The 18,437-nt window shown below is 41.4% G+C and overlaps 1 protein-coding gene across 1 annotated transcript in view; it reads right to left on the minus strand.

The window, feature by feature from the left end:
- rsrc1 (arginine/serine-rich coiled-coil 1) overlaps nt 1–18,437 on the minus strand; it is a 108,651-nt gene that overhangs the window by 87,691 nt on the left and 2,523 nt on the right. The window contains exons 2-4 of the mRNA XM_018732478.1: nt 18,183–18,311; nt 15,604–15,818; nt 12,587–12,712 (exon numbers count right to left, since the gene is read on the minus strand). Coding sequence (XP_018587994.1) covers nt 12,587–12,712; nt 15,604–15,797 — 320 coding nt within the window. The 5' untranslated portion in view covers nt 15,798–15,818; nt 18,183–18,311. The remainder of the gene's footprint in view (nt 1–12,586; nt 12,713–15,603; nt 15,819–18,182; nt 18,312–18,437) is intronic.

The raw sequence follows: 18,437 nt of genomic DNA on the forward strand, positions 1-18,437 counted from the left end.
ACCTCCAACCCTGGAGGATTTAACAAAAACAAAAGACTGCCCTAGGTTCTCCCAGCACAATCTGGAAGTAGGACAGCAAAGGTTACAGGTGTAATTCACTTTTGTATTGTTTCCTGAGATGTGTATTGCGTTGGAGAAAAGCATCTGCTAAATGAACAAATGTAAATGCAAGTGCTTTATATTGTGCTGCAGTCATTTGTTGATAGTTATATAGGTGTTTTGCAGTGCTCCAGTAGTACTTGGGAAAAGTTGCAAGTTTTGGATGAACACATTATTTTCCTCCCATTGACAATAATAGGAAATAGGTTTTAGTCATCTGAAATTATGAAAATCTGCACTGTTTTCAGGAACGGATTAATTTAAATCGAGCCATGCCTGTATGTTTCCTAGTCAACTAAAATAGATGTTACAAATTTATTGATAAAACAAATTGACCAGAACCTTCCCTTCAAAACATCTGATTTGTAACACTATGCAAGAATCCCACACATGCAAAGAAAAGTCCTTGCCAAAGAATCTAAATTAAAGCTGTATTATGATTACTTTTGGAATGTGAATAGAAGGAGCATGGTTAAACACAAAAGAAAAGAATATCTATGAAACCAAGCCATGTTCAAAGCCTCCCAGAAAAATGTGTACATGTATTTTCATATTATTTGTGTTTTCATGAAGTCCATCCCCTCCCACACATGACAGGGGTCAAACCAGTCTTTATTGTGCTAAAATCTGTGAATGTGTATGCAATGATGAATTGGACAGAATCCATCGCCGTTCCTCTTTTTTTCCCCCAAGGTAATCGTTTAAAACACACACACACACACACACACACACACACACACACACACACACACACACACACACACACACACCCCCTGTATAACTGGTAGCAAGCAGACTTAATAAAAATGAAATCCTATTTTTTCCAGCAAGCACACTTCTGGGTCTGTAGCAAATTAAATTTACTGTAGTTAATAGATTGAGGCAATGCTGTTAAATGTCAATTTCATTACCAAGTCCTTCCCCTTCGAGAATTATTAGCTAATTTAGGGCTGGGGAAAAATGTGTTAACACATAAAGTGAAGATAAACACTACCCCTCCCGTGTCCAGAATATTCTATTTTACATTTTTTTTTTGGCTATTATCTCTTGAGGAAAGGATTCCCCTATGGCTTCAACATATTTTCATTGCTGTTAAAAGGCCTTAACCATTTTCTCCCAACCAATCCATTACATCTTGCTACCTCTATTGGCTGGGGCAATTTTCTCTGCGAATTATCAATAAAGTAATTACCACTGTGTTGAAGCAAGGCAAACGCTTATCTGTGCTGACCCCCCACACGCACAGGGATATGATCCCTAACCAGAACCCATTTGGGTAATTGTATCGTTGGGCTGTGAGGCAGGATCGCACATTGCTGTTATCTTACTACATTATATTTCTGCTAAAAATGTTTTTTTCCACTGAAAATTGGACATTAGTGGCAGCCACACGATACCACTATTACTGAAAACGGGCTAATGCTGAACTGTAAGTCAGTCCTCCTCACATCATTATTTAAGATATGGCCAAGGTTGCCATTACATCCCCTTTCCCACAATTCCCCCAACTGGTCCCACCCCCTCACCCTCCATCACACAGTAGCAATAGCAGTCTGCACAGCTAGAAGAAAAAATCTTTGCTTTTGCCAATTCAGCCTCTTTAGAGAAGGGGGGGGGGGAGAAAAAAAAAAAAAAGTGTTTTTTGAAGGCTTCATTTTGTTTTCTATAAATATAGACATGGTGTGCTTCATGAAAAAGTGTTAATTTGGTCTCATCTGTCCAAACGACATTTTCCCAAAAGGATCTGGGCATGTTCAGGTATGTTCTGAAAAACTGTAGTGGTGCTGTTTTTCTCCCAGCAGTGAGGTCCTCTTGGGTATCAATATTTAAAAGAAAAAATAATTAAACTTTACAGGTTCAGTGATATTTTGGGGGTGCTTTGCTGCTTCTGGAACAGGGTGCCATAAACATGTAAATGACATCTTTAAAACAGGTGAATACCTAAGTATTTTGGAGGAAGCTGGGTCTTCAATGACAGCCACGGGTCTCCCAGCATAACAATGGCCCCAAACACAGTTTAAGAGCACACCCATGAATGGTTAAAGACAAAACTCACAACTGTTCTGAAGTTCTGACCAGCAATGAATCCAGATGGAAATCCCCCCCTAATCTGAACAGCTGTATGAAAGTTTCAAGTATAGAAAAAAAAAAAAATTCTGGAAACAGCATTACCTTAATAATAATAAGACATTCTAATGTTCTTCAGTTTAGAGCAGCTAAGGTAACAGGTAAGTAGATAATGTGTGTAAAGAGTTTGTAGGAGTTTTTACTCCTGATACTGAATCCAAACAATGCCCCAGAAAGGGCCTCTGACAAGGACACATTGACAGGTACAAGGTGCATTCTCAGTGCAACTTAGGCTTTTCATAGGGCCTTTCACTAGAAGGTGTGTGTCTGCATGCATCCATGCATGCGCGCACGCACACGCACACACACACACTCTTCCTAAAACTTCATTAAAGCGACGTCTCTGCTCCTGCCGAGCTCTTCCAAAGGGAGCGACGCACACAGCAGCCGCGTCGGCTTCACAATCGAGTTAAAAGCAATTTTCGCTAAACTGCTCGAGAGCACCTTGAATGAGTAATGCGCATTTCCTGCTGCCAAAAGCACAGCCCCATCGCACAAAACAGCTGTTCCTTCCCAATGTTGCTTGCCGAATGTAATGCAAATAAGTTAACCATCCAGAATTTATTACTTTTGAGTGCTCTTCAAACATAACGCGAGACACAAGTTTAATTTATGATATTCCTCTAATTACGACGGCTGTTGAAATCATTTCCCAAGCTGGTTCCCCCTTCCAAGCACAGAGGCATCATCAGCTCTTTCAGCTTATGCACACACAAAAAAAAAGAGAGAGAAAAGAACCACCAATTATGCATCGTTGTTCAGGGGCTGATTGTTGGCACAAGTAACACAGCGTACAGCTACCATGAAGGATTCCTGTCAGGGTTTTTTTTTTTTTTTTTTCTTCCCTCTTCAACCTTATTAGTTTTATTATAATAATAAAAAAATTTTTAAAAAGTTACACAAAAAAAGCATTTGGAAGTTCGTTATTAGAGCTTTTATGAATTGATCTATTAATGAATGTCCGGCACGCTTCTGCATTTAAGACACTGTTCCAAGGGCCCACCCACACTGTGAAAGGTCAAGTCATTTGGTAAAGTTCAAAGGCTTTCAAAGGCTCTTCAGATCCACACAAACCCATATGCTAGCATGCTTAAGGAGTCAGGGGGTCCCAATCAACCACATATTAATTGACCCAAGGAATCAGCAAAGCGCAGATGCCCACCATCGCTCATCGCAGAAAGAACACGGGACCAAAATTTCACCTGGCCTGCAACTACTAGGAGCTATTCATACCCATTTCTACTTTGTGAGCCTTAAAAAATTAAGGGAGAGGTTTACCCATCCCCCACAGAGGTCAACCAGTGGTTAGTGAGTGAACAAGTGCTAACTCGCTAATTTCCTCACAGTTTATCATGTGGCAATCAGGACATACCCCCCCACCACTCACCCCCCACCTGCCTTCCTTGAAAGCTGGAGGAGCAATTAGCTGCTGAGCGTTATGGCTTTTTTCCTCTTCCATGTAATAACAGACTCCAGGGCCATCTGCACCAGGGAGGGGCCAGCAAATGGCAAACAAGCATGTTCCAGAGCAACTTTGGAAAAACGTGGATCTAATTAGCAGGTGTGTTCTTAGGGGCAAGATCGTGTTCCTGTTCCCCCGCACACGCGCGCGCACACACACACACACACACACACACACACACACACACACATATATATATATAATTTGGGGGGGGGGGGGGGGGCGTGTATTTATGAAGTGGCAGAAGATCTGAGGACTTTTTCTTAACATTGTTTTATTGTTTAAATGTGGGCCTCTGTGCTGTACACTGCAGCATGCGTGTGTACTTTCAAGCTTGTGCTTAAGTGATTTACGAACCTCACAACTCCAGTATGAGAAAAATCACAAACGCTGACGGGACCCATGTGGACTGACTGTAAAATCCAAAGGAGTGCAGGACATGAAGCAGTCACGCATAATGTCGCTGAAAGGAAACTACACATAATTAAACGTAGGGCTACATCTGGAATTTTGTGCCGATAAAATGAGAAGCTATTAATTTCCAGTGATCTAAGGAAATGAACTGAGGCTTTTCAATAAGCAGAGTGCATTAAAGCATTATTCAGACGAATGTGTCGTTTTTTTCTTCGATGCTGTCGATTTTGGATGTAAACTGAACCTGTGCTGAACAAGATGCGAGATGTTAAGGGAGAAAAACAGATCTTGAATTTTTGGTGTGCCTTTTCACAGCATATGCTACATGTATAAGTGCCAGATGCTTTTTAAAAAATGCAAATATCAAATTGTGCTGCTGATCAATTATAAAATCATTGTAAATGGTTGATTATCAGCCCATAAGTTGTCAGCCCTCCTGGCAAGTGGTGATAGCCTAATAACTCGCAGTCTGGCTTCAAAGAAGGTCCTATTTCTCTTAATCAAGTCTCCAATGTCCATAAAAGCAAATTAACTACAAAACGAACACACATTGGAACTCAAAGCCATGGCTGATATTCAGCCTGTATTGCTAATGAAACTGAAAGCAATGTGAATTTGTTGACATGCTGATACAACCACAACAAACGTTCTCTCAGTAGTTTTGAGTGCATTTTTTCTGTGGGAAAAATTATACACCTCAACAGAAGAAAAAAAATTCTTAAATACTTTCGCAATGTATGTATTTAACAGCTCACAATAGTGAGCACAATATAAATTCTGCAGACTTATTAAAAGAGCAGGAGTATAGTTTTCTGATGACAAAAAAGAATTTTTAACAATTGCAGTAACAATATGAAATTCTGCAAAAAAGTTCCTGTATATTTAAAAGCTCCTCCTACCAACTGTACCCACCCTTATTACAGACACGTATGTGGCGTTGAAGCATTGTGGGAGAGAAGATACAGCCATACCCACCTCCACTTGTGACAAGCAGAACACGCTTAAGGAACAGGAACAATCCACACACAGAAAAATCCTGTTCAGTGGTTGAGCTGCTCTGCAAAAGTTATCAGCGTAAACCCAACTGGGGCAGCCTTAGTCAGGCGATGAACCCAAGAACTGCTTGTGTACAAACCCACAGCACTTGCTCGCATCAGCAGCAGGGATGTAAGCTGCTGCACATTTCTGCACCTATGGTTTGAATGAGGTGGTATACGAAGCTTTGACGGACACTACAAAGACTCACAATGGAATAATGTAATAAGTGGAGCATTTCAGCTGCCATGAACGTGTACATGAAACTTGGGTCTGTTCTTTAAATGTTCTGTCATTTTAGACTTATATCTTCCAAACATCTCCCTTATATTAATATAAGCCACAAGCCCCTGCAAACCACAATCACCACTCTGAGCAATCCCCAACCTTGTGTTTCATTACTCCTCAATTTGTTTCTCTGCTATTCCTGTAAACCAGACGAATGACATTCATACACTACAGCGCCGAACACGTGGCCTTAATTCCAGGCTGAACCAGATGAGCCGTTTCAGAAGATCTTGTTACCGGTGCGTCAGCTCACATCTGCTGGGGCGCCAAGTCGAGACCGGGGCACGTGAAGCATGTGCAGTGGATGCTTTACGTCACATTTACAGTGGTATGAAATGGCAAACGGAGCAAACAGCATAATAGCAAAGAAATGTCAGTCATGTAAATGATCTGTATGAAAAAAATAACGGGATTAAATGCATCGTCAAATACCTGTGAGACTGCAAAGCCGCGCATTAAAACTTTTCACTGCATAGTGGACACATACCCAAAAAGTGACTTGAATAGGTATGTACCACTACATGTTACACACTAATAAAACTGAAAACCCTCTGCAGTAGCTCTGGTTAAACACCTTGCTCAAGGCTCTGACAGCAAAGCAGGTGCCAGAATTTGAACCTACAACCTTCTGGTCACAAAAAGCCATGTTCCTTCCAGCACTGAAGTGCCTACTACAGTGATGCACAAAGAAAAAAAAAAAAAAAAAAAGTACATAAACGGCACATGGAAATGAAATGGACACATACACCAGAATATGCAGTCTATCCTCTCAGAGTTCAGCCTCAAAATGGGTCTAACTTTCAGTGGTTTTTCTCCACACACTGAGGCCCTGCAGCCACCCGCTCTGCTGACCCCAGGGTCAAGCACAGAAGAGGACAAAGGCCCACGAGCCTGCAACACCAAATATGCTACTGTTTGGGAAAAATAATAAAATGTTAAAACTGAGGAACTACACGATATGGCGATGTACCGGTGGCAAGTGGAAGGCCAAATCAGTGACGGCCAAGAGGACAGCATGACACTTCAGCTTTACTAAGGTGAAGACAGCAAGAATACGGGGAAAAACGATTTTTAAAAAAACAGGCCAATTTAGCTCCTCAACTACTTGAGGCACTGACCCCCGCTCATGGTGTGGGGGGTGGGGCGGACCACGTCCTGGGCCGCGGCCCACCAGAGCGGATCAATGGTACCAGGGCACGGCAGCCCAGGGCTCACGGGCCCCTCTTCTCCCTTGCTTGGCCCCTGTGTCGTTAAAAAAAATCCGAAGCTGCGCAGCTACAAACAGACCAATGACAACACAGAGTCCCGCCAATTAGAAATAATTAGGCAGTCATTTTGGTGGCGAGTCTTTTTAAGTGCATATATAACGATGCAATGATGCTGATTAGCCAGCTCGTGTGAGCCGCGCTCAAACGGGCCACAAAATAATTATGCCGCTGATCACAAAGCTGCCGCACATCTCTGTACTTCACCTTAATGCATTTAAAAAATCCACTTCATTACCTCCAGTAATTAATCCTCCATTAATTGCAGGAAAAACCCAGTTTACTGCGCTTCGTTTCTAATTATCATCTTATAAATAGTTATGGTTCTAATTAATGTGTTCATTAGGCTGGATATTTCTCTCAAAGCCTCGCTCAGAGCAAAGGTTCAGCTTCTCCCTCAGAAGCCCAACCAGCCAGAAGGTGAGGCCATTTTGGATGCATTTGCTTTTATTTTACTACATTCAACCCCCTAATTGGCATTTAAAATCCAATTTGGAGAAACTTCAAGAAGCTTAAATAGGGGGAAAAGTAGGAAGGAGAGATTAATTCTGTATTCATTTTCTAACACCCAGGCAAAAAGGCCCACTTTTCCTTGACCAAACAGAACTTCTAATGTGATAATATGAATGTTTCATTGTTATCCGGAGAGCAAGTGACCATTTATAATGGCAAAAACCAAGGAATATTTCCCCCAGAATGGGTGACCAACATAAACTAATTGCTTGGATGGCACATTCTCTTAGTGCTATATTGAAAAGTGACACCTTAACTGAAACTCACAGGGAGAGATTGTTTTTCTGTTTTATGAGGTCTGCAAAAAAAAGAAGCCACAACATCCCCAAAGCCCCCATTTGCAAAAAGTAAATAAACAGACAAATACTTTAATCATTCTTGAGATCAAGGTATAATAATCAGCATTATTTATTGTACTGCAATACCTGATGTGTAATGATTAATAACTGAACCCTCTACCGCTTCTGAATACAAATGCATATGTGAAAATGTTATTCGTAATACCCAAATTCAATAAATCTCTCATCTTTTGTTTGGTTCTCATAACCTATGAGAGAGATACAAAGCTTTACCTGCCCAATACACATTCACACCAGCTTAGCTCTACTGCACATCAACTACACAATTGTGGTTTTCCACAGGTGCTGCCTCTACCCAAAGCATTTTTCCACTTAGCATTTTTCCTCCTGATCACATGTATAGCAGAATACCCAATATCAAAATAAATACAAACCACCACCAAAGCTGGGAAGGGTATCTAAAGAGCTGTTCAAGTACACCTTTATAGTTTAAGCTGAATTTATGAAGAACTTGGATCCTTAGGGTTAACCATAACCCTACTTTTTAACCTACATTGAGAGAAAAGGAAGAAAAAAAAAAAAAGTAAATGTTTGTAAATATATTTACTAAACCACAGACTTCAGCATTGAATAAAGGGTGGGGTGGTTACTCTATGGACAACCTAAAGACAGCAGTGATTTCAACAGGAAAAATATATATAAAATTTACTGTCTCATTAATAAATCTTAGCAATTGCAAAGCTCTGACAAAGGAGAAATAAAACAGTGAGCGCGAGTGCTTGTTAAATCTGGCAAGTGCACAGAGCTGCCGGGTTCCCACCCAGGGGAGCGGTGTGGTGCTGGGTCTGCCGTGGGGGGGACAAGGGGGGCATGGGGGGCTCTTTTGGCAGGAAGCGAGAACTCTGCTCGCGGCAAGTCAGGGATGAAAGGGGCCCGGCCGTGTCACTCACTTACTTCTGTCTTTGGTAAATAAGGGCTTCTGACAACAAAGCGGAGGAGCGATTGACTGGCCTTTAGAGGAGATAAACAAAAAGACATTGGATGTGTGGGGAGAAAAAAAATTGTCATACTGGAAGCATGTTGATTTTTATTAAATAAAAAAAGAAACCAAAACAAAGCCAGACCATCTTTCAGTTTAAATCAACACTTTGCAGAAGTCTCGTGTTGTCAAGAGCTAAACACCTCAACCACGGGATCAAACTGCCTTGCGCTCCACTTCAGTGCTTTCAGAGACGAGGGGGCCCAGCGGTATTGAACACAGAAAACAACAGCTCCAGTCCAGGCCTCTTCTCCATTTTTACAATCCCAGCTGAACAGACACTAAGCAGGTTTTCACTAACCTTTGACAATCCTCACAAGATTGGGGGGGGGGGGGGGGTGTGTGCCAGATGAAAAAAGAAATAAGTAATAAAGTTTGCGGTCCCCCCCCTTAAGTTGTACTTTTATGTGCTGTGAGCCTGCACTTTTGATACAAAAATGTGTGTCATAGTGTCCCCAAAAACATAAGTCCTGTACTCCAAATCCTGTGATGCACTGCACACGACCTCTCCTCCAGCACATTATACCTCATGCCAATAACATCATAACATATAAAGCATGCAGCACAGGAATCAACATTGACCACTTTGCCCTTACTTTGTCTCCCATTTCAAAGCATTAATTTTATAGGCAGCATGTGACTTTCATTGTCTTCAAAACTAACCTCCCCTCTTCCGTCATGTAAACTAAAAGGACCTGCTCTATGCATCTAGCTGAATGAGGAGAGATGGTAGCAGAAAAGAACGGATACATCTTATGTAATTTCATTCCACTAGCCTAGGGGAGGGGAAAAAAAAAAAAAAAAAAAAACCCTTATGGCTTTAGTCACACCTCCCTGATGCTACATGAATTCCCCACAAACACACCATGAGAAGATGTGCTGCCCCAGCCATCCTCAAGGTTTTGAGGTATTCCCCAAGACTGCCCATGATTTGCCCGTAGGCATCATAATTACCACCGTGCTCAAAGTACATTACAGCAAAAATCATTTCATGATTAAGGAGTTTGTGAGGATGAACCGAATGTAAGGTAAACAGCTGTGCAGTCTGAAAAGAGCTTAAACAACAAGGCCCAAAAAGATGTACAGATGTATTGACATGATTGTCAGGTCAAGCAATGGGCTCGGCAAGGAACATCCAAACTCTTTCACGGCATCAACTTTTAAGAGCTCAAAACACAGACACATAGACAAGATCTTCCACCACTGCCTTTTCTGTAACCTTAATCCAACGAGAATAAATGCTTGTTCAATTTAAATGTAGAAAACATCCTTTACTGATGCAGGTTATATCTGTATAGTACAGATGATTTTCTTTATGTTGCAATAAGGCGTTGTGTTCAGCTCGACTTGATCAAAGGGAATAAACATTAATGGATAATAGATAATAAGCCATGATCGTCTGCTTTATATTTCAGACAAAGAATGTCAGATTGGCTGCTGTTGTGTTTTACATTACGATTTTTTCTTTGTTGGAATAAAAGCGCAATGAACACCACTACAGGGCTATTTTATTTTATACATTTATTTTTTCACCCATTCATTCAGTCACTCAGTTACTCATTTACTTACACGTAGGGAATTCGAAAGGTAATATTCAAAACCCAAACTGCCCTAATCTTCTCTTCGACAATATTTTCATGCCAGTGTTATTATTCTCATTCCACTGAATAATATCCCTCTCCCGGGGTCGTTTTTTTCCTTCTCCCCCCTGCTTATATTCTATATGCCGCACCCCACTCCCCAGCTCATATCCTGTCACCGTATCAATCACGAGCTGCTGTCCACTCAATCCTGCTTTGATTTATCAGCCCGCCTCGTCCCGGACTCCATAACTCGACCCAAACCCTTTTAACAAGACAATGACGGATAGCGGCCCAGACCACAGCAACCTGTTCCACTTAGCAAACTACGACACGAGCTGCCACCACCCCCATTGCACCCCCATAGACACCCTGCATAAGCCACAGACCTGCCACCCATGCTGGACCTAAGCACATCTTCCAAAGATCCCCAAAGCAGGCATACAGACATTGCCCCTTGCCGCCCTGCCTTGCCCGATTCTTGTCTTCCTAAGCTCCACCCCTACAACCTACAGTGTCTGATCATATTAAAACTATTAAGTGGGGAAATACATGGAATGTAAAGATTCATTCCCCACAACCAAATGTAAATATAGCCCCCTTGTTACCCAGAGGTGCAGACTAGAGTTGAAATGGCTCCCTCATCCACCGCTATGGCATGTCAAACCAAGCACCGATTGGTGCAAGTGGGGCACCCCTCGCTTAATGAATGCCTTTTGTTTGACCGCCCCATCATTCACCGCAGATGTTTGTGGAGTTCCTCATTAGAAACCGATCCCTCACTTAACATTCGGGCGTCAGCCGCTCCCCTCATCGCCACACTGTTTAAGCCGATTACAGGAGGCATCCCTCTTAATCGCGCTGCATCGCCTGTACACAGGGACGACATCAGCTGTAATTCCCAACCTCGGCTTTAATGCGAGACAGCCACCACCATTTGGTTTGTTTTAATCATCAGCGTCTCAACTAAACAAAAAAAAAAAAAGCCTTGAAAAACCAAGGTTTGTCGTATACAAAACAAAATTAATAGGGAAAAAAGGGTACTGTCACCCAATTAGAACAGCGCCGTCGAGCCCAGGAAGCACCCATTAGCTCTTTTAATCTACGGGAGTCTAATGAAGATATAAAAAAGGCCTTTGTGATTAAAATTATTCATCCTATTCCTGCAGCCATACACAAGTAAACAGTGGCCTGCATAAATTACAAAAGCATTTTGCATCCTTCTAAAGGATTTAACAGCATAGTTTACTGGTTAATTTGGATGGATTTGCAATGTTAATGACATTAGTTTCATTTAACAACCACGCAGTGCCTTTTCCCTTATGCTAAGGAGGGCAGACGATACTTGATGTGAATAAAATAACATTATCATGATAATAATAATTCAATAATGCCAAATGGATAATCATGTTTTAATTGCATTAATTAATTAAAGAAGTGCCCATTTTCCTGTGTTCCCTGGGGAGGGGCAAGGGCAAAAAAAAAAAAAAAATCCATCAACTCAAGGTCTCACATCTGTACTTAAAGGAGGCAAAGTAATAACTAATCGCAATAACCAGCGTGCTGACGTTCAACACCATGAATAGGACAAGATGCTGCAGATGAAGAGAATGCTGAAGGAGAGGGCTTTTAATGAGAACCTGTCAGAAGCTAATTGCCCAAGTTCAGTCTTCAAAACTGCTTGTCCAAAAACACTGCAATAAATGAGTACACAGTCTGACGGTGGCATCAATCATGACTTTTCAATGACTGAGACTTCTTAAGGCTTGTCACGTAAGTTACTTGTTATTATTTAAAACTCTTGCTGAACCTCAATATAAACTGCACAGTTGAGGATTGGCTGAATGAAGAGAGAGTTGTATGCGAATGCAACCGCTTTCTGCAACTAGGTGCCAGCTGGTGCCAAAAGACCTGACGTTACCTTGGTTTCAGGGCAGCCATGTTCCCGTTTACCGAGGGTGTGACCAAAAAGGCATGAAACTACTCCTCTTTCACAGGTATCAGTGGGACAGGCTACTCTATAAAGAAAATGGCTTTTGGAAGCCTATACTCAAATATCTCATAAGTCAACGTTGTTCTAAACATAATGCTACATTTTGCTCACAGTAGGCATCCATATATTCCACCCTGCTCCATCCCTCTTTCCAATCACTCAGCAGTCTATGCTTTATCCATTTACACACGATGGTGAATGAGAGGTGTGCCGTCACTGTAATGTATGCCACCCAGTAGCCTTTCACTAAACAGAGCTTCCTGCACTAAAATTACCCCAGTTTGTGTCCAAATTCAGTCTGCGGTATTCACCTCTGCACCCACGTATACTTTCCACACCGTATCACAATTGCACCACCAACTCCCCCAGGGTGCGCCCCATCTGATCTCCAGTACTTGCCCATTACCCCTGTCCTGCTTCAGTTCAAACCATAACAGTTCCACCCTGTGCAAGAAATGCCAATCCTGCCTACCTCCTGTTTCGGCTGCGGGACCGGGACTTCCGGGAGCGGTGGGCCTTGCCCCTCTCCGTACTGCGGCTGCTCCTCTTCTTCCGTGACGACTCGTAGGAGGAGCTGCTGCTGGACCTCCTCCTACGCCTAGAATGGGTACAAGTCACACAGATCACTGGACCTGCCACTAACTGAGCTCCCAACCCCCTGGTCCCCTACTGAGCCACAGCAGTGCCTGCATTGACAGGGCTCACGGGACCACTATTAGCACAGCTTACAAAGTTTAAATTGCAGCAACTGAAGGGTTTATTAGTTCTTTTCCATTTTCTTCTGAAACCCACCTCATCCCAAAGCTGTCTGTTTTGTTTGCCTCCAATTTCACACTTTCTGTCAGGGACCCTCTGGCCCCTCAGAACTTGTGAAGAAAGTGCATCTTTTTAATAATTAAAATGTTTTTTTAATATTATAATTCAGTTTGTTATCCATTTCTGCATCAAATATTTCCTAATTAAATTCTATACCTACTAAGTTAGATGTCACTGGCTTCCAAGCCTGCTGTTCTGCCTGTGCTACTTTGTTTGAGCACTAGCAGCAGAGACAGACTGTCTCAACAGAACAGCATCAACGTAGCGAGGCCCCTCAGTTGGTGCTTTATTGAGTGGAATGTTCTTTTAATCTTGTATGCCAGTTTGTAACTTTATTCTGTTTGTAAACAGCGTTCAAACACCCTTCTGATTGATACCATATAGCAGGGATCATTTGTGGGGAAAGAATTTAAATGTGAGGGCTCGTCTGACTCGGAGACAGTTTGAGTAATATTCATTATTAAAACTCTTTTTCAAAAAACGCTCACATCTGCTTAGCACTGAAAAAACACTGGCTTTCTCTACTGGGAGCCTGGCAAGACAGAGGGGGGAAACATTACAAATAATACAGACGTGGAACTATCAAAACAAATTTGTACCCCTTACCGTAGCAAGGGCCCACTGCATTAGTATTCAGAGCATGGATCCTGTATGCAGGCGCGTGATATAGCTAACACGGCCCCAGCTATGGCACTTAATACAGTACAAAAGAGTGCAGCACAGGGCAATTCTCCTTTCTTCAGACTTACCAAGCATGAACACTCCACAACAGATTTGACAGTATACGTTATACCCCAGAATATTGCATCTTAGCCAGAGTATACCGTAGCCCGAAACAAAAGGCTGTTAAAAGTCTGGGCCATGAATGAAAAATATGCCCGATATAACCCGACGCAATTAATCTCCAAACACCGGCTTTTCAAAAATGAAGAAATAACAGCATAAGCTAAATAAATTCCATGTGTCTCATTAGCAGTGCCAACACTGTACTGCTATTAGTAATATTGGAACACTTAGTACCATTTCTTAACAATTAATAGCACTTCAAAGTCTCAAAAAAATCATTTTATAGACACATTCCTTTAATCTTTAAGATGCCATGAGCAGGGAAATAGAAAATTGCATAATCAACATAATAAATTATGAATTGCAAAACAACAACACAGAAAGCAATGGACATTTCAAAGCTTACATTATACACAAAGCAGTCTTCAAATGTAAAGACTAATTAGGCCAACAGCACTTCAGAGGAATATGGGTATATTTCATATACTCCAAAAGTTGGAATAACACTGGAAGAAGCACAACCAAAGCCACACACAAATAAAATTTATTACATAAGAAGAAGGAAAAAAAAAGACTAGTGGCATTTAATACTCGTCCAGAAATCCACACAAAAATGACAGCCAAGACACCATTCCAACAGGTTCATTTGGGTCATCTCCAGCTTCACCATAGTGCACTATTTGACAACCATGAACACTCTGACAGTTTACCTAAAGGCAGATACCACTCAAAAAACTTCAAAAAACACAACAGAGTTCAAAAGGTCATCTGACTGTTATACATTTTTTACCCAAAAGACACCCTTCTCCTAAGCAAACTGTATATCTTAAATGATGTAATCTCCTCATTCATACAGTTCAATATTTACTGGCACGAACACACTAATGTATTTGCTCAAGGCTACAACAAGGACTTTGACCCACAACTGTTGGGTCATGAGTCCAGTTCCATAACCTCTACTTCACTCTCTTGAATTGCACCATTTTCTATACTAAGCCAAAAAGTACCATGAAGTTTTTTTTTTTTTTTTTTAACCCCTCAGACTTATCTAGGCTCCTGTGAATTCTGTATTCTGTCAAATACAGGAAACAATGTGGTCACATATGGATTTGACTAAGGTTCACTATCAACTTTTTGAGAATTCTTTACATGCTTTCAGTTTGTGATTTTGTTAAATTGTCAAATTTTGTTTGGAAATTGTGCTTATGCTATACCAAAGAAAGCAGGCAAAGATTAAAAGGCACCTCCTTAACTGAGTTACAAACGATAAGATGTTACAATTTCAATGAGACACTTCATGTACAGCATGTAAAAAATAAAAGCTTAATATTCTAAAGCTCAAGTTACTGCTTTATTCCTGTGGGACATCACTGTTTCATAACCAACTGCCTTCATCAGAACACAGATGTTTATAAACACCCCACAAATTGTTCTTATTAACTTACTGCCTATGAACACTTTAATCTAGAGGCAGCAAGTGTAGTTTTTAGGATTGCTGCCTAGCAATCCGAATGTTCTTTGTTTGAGTCTCACTTCCTCTGAACAAAGGCATCAGCAAACTAAATAATTTTCCTTTAAATCAAAAACAACACAGTATTTAGCTGATAACTCACAGGGAGTAACTTCCACAAAAGTAACAGAGCTGTAGCAGAAAGTGAGACTTCAACTGGCAACCATTTGTTTACAAAACCTATATCTTTTTCCTGTTTTACTACCTATAGCCCCACATCTCCCCAAGTGGCAATTAACCACTGATCCACACAATATAATACCAGGATGGGATATATTAATTTTCACCTTATTGCTATGTGCAGTTTCTCTGTAAAACAATGGAAAGACAATAAGGCAACAGAACTGTTTATGTCACCAGTCACAAGTGAAGTCTACCTTCTGTCTCGATCACGGTCTCGGTCTCTTGAGCGGGACCTCGTCCTCCGACTGGACCTCTTGCTGTGGCTGGTCACGCGGCTTCCTGATGAGCTGGAGGAAGAGGAAGAGCGATGTCGGTGCCTCTTCTTCCTGCGGCTGCTGCGGCTGTCATTCTCACTGTCCGACGAGTGGCGGCCCATCTCTGGATCCATCACAAATGAGAGACAGAGAAAGTAATAAAGCAGGAGAACAGTGAATGGGGCCAAAGAAAGGAGGAGTGACAGTACAAAGACAGGAAAGATGAATGTAAAAGTAGAAGAGTGAGAGAATGAGAAGAGACAAAGACACACAACTTAAGGTTTTTAGTATGTGTTATGTGTAAGGTGTGTTATGTGTAAAGTTTCCTTTAAAAACTCCTAGTTTTCTAGTATTTTCATTAATGAAACAGATTTGTAAGACTTCAATGCAATCAACATTTCATTCATTCATTTTTTTTAAACAAATTTATAAATACAAAGTTACCTATCAATAACTAATGACAGGTAGCCTTGAGATTAAGTCCATCAGGATTCGTCCAGGAGATAAATTAGGTATGTGTACATTGATTACAGTGGCACTTTCACTGCATCTGAAACTGTCACAGTTACAATAGGTAAAAGTTATTTTTCTTCAAATTAGACTTGGGATGCCAAGGAAGACAATTTCAGACAGGAAAGGATTTTGAAACTACCCTTAGACTGAAAACCTTTAGTGCAATAATCAGACACCTGTTCTGTTTTACAATCTGCAAAAAATATAAAATGCAGACCTGCTGAGTAATATCTAAATATGCAGCATGTATTGCCTTGCTTTAAGACTGCAGGTACAGTACTGTTTAGGGCTGTCTCCTTGTAAACTAAAGGCTGATGGTCTGAATTGAATTCCTGCCGTAATACTCGTGATCATGGCTCTTACCTCAATACAGTAAGCATACTCAGCTTTATACATGGGTAGACCATTGTTAAATTGAATACCTAACATTTCAAATTGTCTTGGACAAATGTGTCATATTAATAAAAACATAGTGAGAGGAAGCTAATCAACCAGAGCTTAATAACAGATACATTAAAGTCTTTCATTTAACAGATGCCTTTCTCCAAAGCGACTCACAGTGTTATGCTACCTACAGTAATTTACCCATTTAGAGGGTTGATTTCTTTTTTTTTTTTTACTGCAGCAATTCAGGACACATACCATGCTCAAGCATCCATCAATCCCTGGAGGAGGGATTCAAACCTGCAGCCTCTGAGTCCGAACTGTGCTACACGATCCACCCAAAGCACTCATTTTTATATTTAGCCAACACTTTCCTCCAAAGGACTGACAATGATAAGCTACCTACAATGATTCATCCATTTAGACAGCTGGGTAATTTTTACTGAAGAAATTCAGGGTTAAGTACCCTGTTCAAGGGCACAACAGGTGGGATTCAAACCTGTAATCTTTGGATCCAAAACGGGGGCAGCTCCAGCCACTATTCCGCCTCCATATCGAAATCATGTGCTTCGTGACATGATGTCAAATGACCTCACTTGTAAGCCATACCTTGGAGACCACTAGTTGCCATGCACGGATATACTGGCAGAACCATTTTTCCACTAGACTAGTGACAAGTACATGGAAATATAACAATAGTGAAATGCAAAACTATATTATTCACATCTGGTGGACGTATCTACATGTAAAATCGAGTGAATTATTTTTTACAATTATCACCTTTGTTCAGGAATACATTCGCACAAAAATAATGACTAGACGGACTTAGTTAGTTTCTTGGAACAGGTCAGTCCATGATGTCCAAGCAAGGCTATTGCGTCTCCCCAATATTATGTATATCTAACGGTAACCCCACCGCGTTCTCCTGCTTATGATTTTTGCCCAACGAAGCCGATAAATTGTTAGACTCCTGATGCGATGTTTATTTTCACCAGTTTGTGTTTGTCAGCCACTCACTGCTTTTCACTAAGTTAGACACTAATGCCATGGTGGAAAAACCTCGCTCATAGCATATCTCTACTCTAGACTAGAGGAGATAAAAACGATGCACAGTTCAGTCAATAATATTTACAAAAGCCAGTACCCACAGTTTACAAAAATACACCAATTTCTTAAGAAAGAATTATAAAGAAAGCAACAACTGCATCATCATTTATTGTTTTCGTCCAGAGACGTCGTCGTCGTCGTAAACGCGGCCGTGTGGCGGCTGCGCAGCCCACCGCAACACACGCTATTTCTACTCTACTCTCTCAGCCTCCTTCGGCAAGCAGATAACCGCTGAGGACACCAGAGCCCACAGTGTTCACAGTGCTCAGAGTGTGCAGTGCTCGGTGTTCAGTGTAAAAAGTGTTCACACACGGTGCTCGGTGCTCTAGCTACTACTAGCACTAGCAGCACTGCAGCTTGCTTAGCAACACACACAACCGGCCAGCGCCGCTCGACAGTCGTCGACTTGAGGCCTCGAGTGAGTCTGTGGCAAAAAAAACACCCACACCGTGTCGGACACTTCACCAAAGCAATACCTTTTATATTATAAAATCATTTTAGCACACAAAACTTACCGGTTTCGCCCTTTTACTGTGCCTTTCTAAACACACTCTCAAATAGCAGCGCCACACGGCGCCTGAAAGACATCGCTGGTAGATGCGGAGTGCGTCGATCGCAGAGAAACGGGAAAGAGGCAGGCAGACCTAACAACAGAAAGCCGAACAATGGATCACCGTACAGTTTCCACGCTGTGCTCGTTCTCAAAAGTGCGAACATACCGCTGATTATCTCAACCATCTGACACTGAACTAATCGTTGATTTTTATCAG

The sequence above is a fragment of the Scleropages formosus genome, chromosome 10, assembly GCF_900964775.1.
Source record: "Scleropages formosus chromosome 10, fSclFor1.1, whole genome shotgun sequence".
Classification (NCBI taxonomy): Eukaryota; Metazoa; Chordata; class Actinopteri; order Osteoglossiformes; family Osteoglossidae; genus Scleropages; species Scleropages formosus.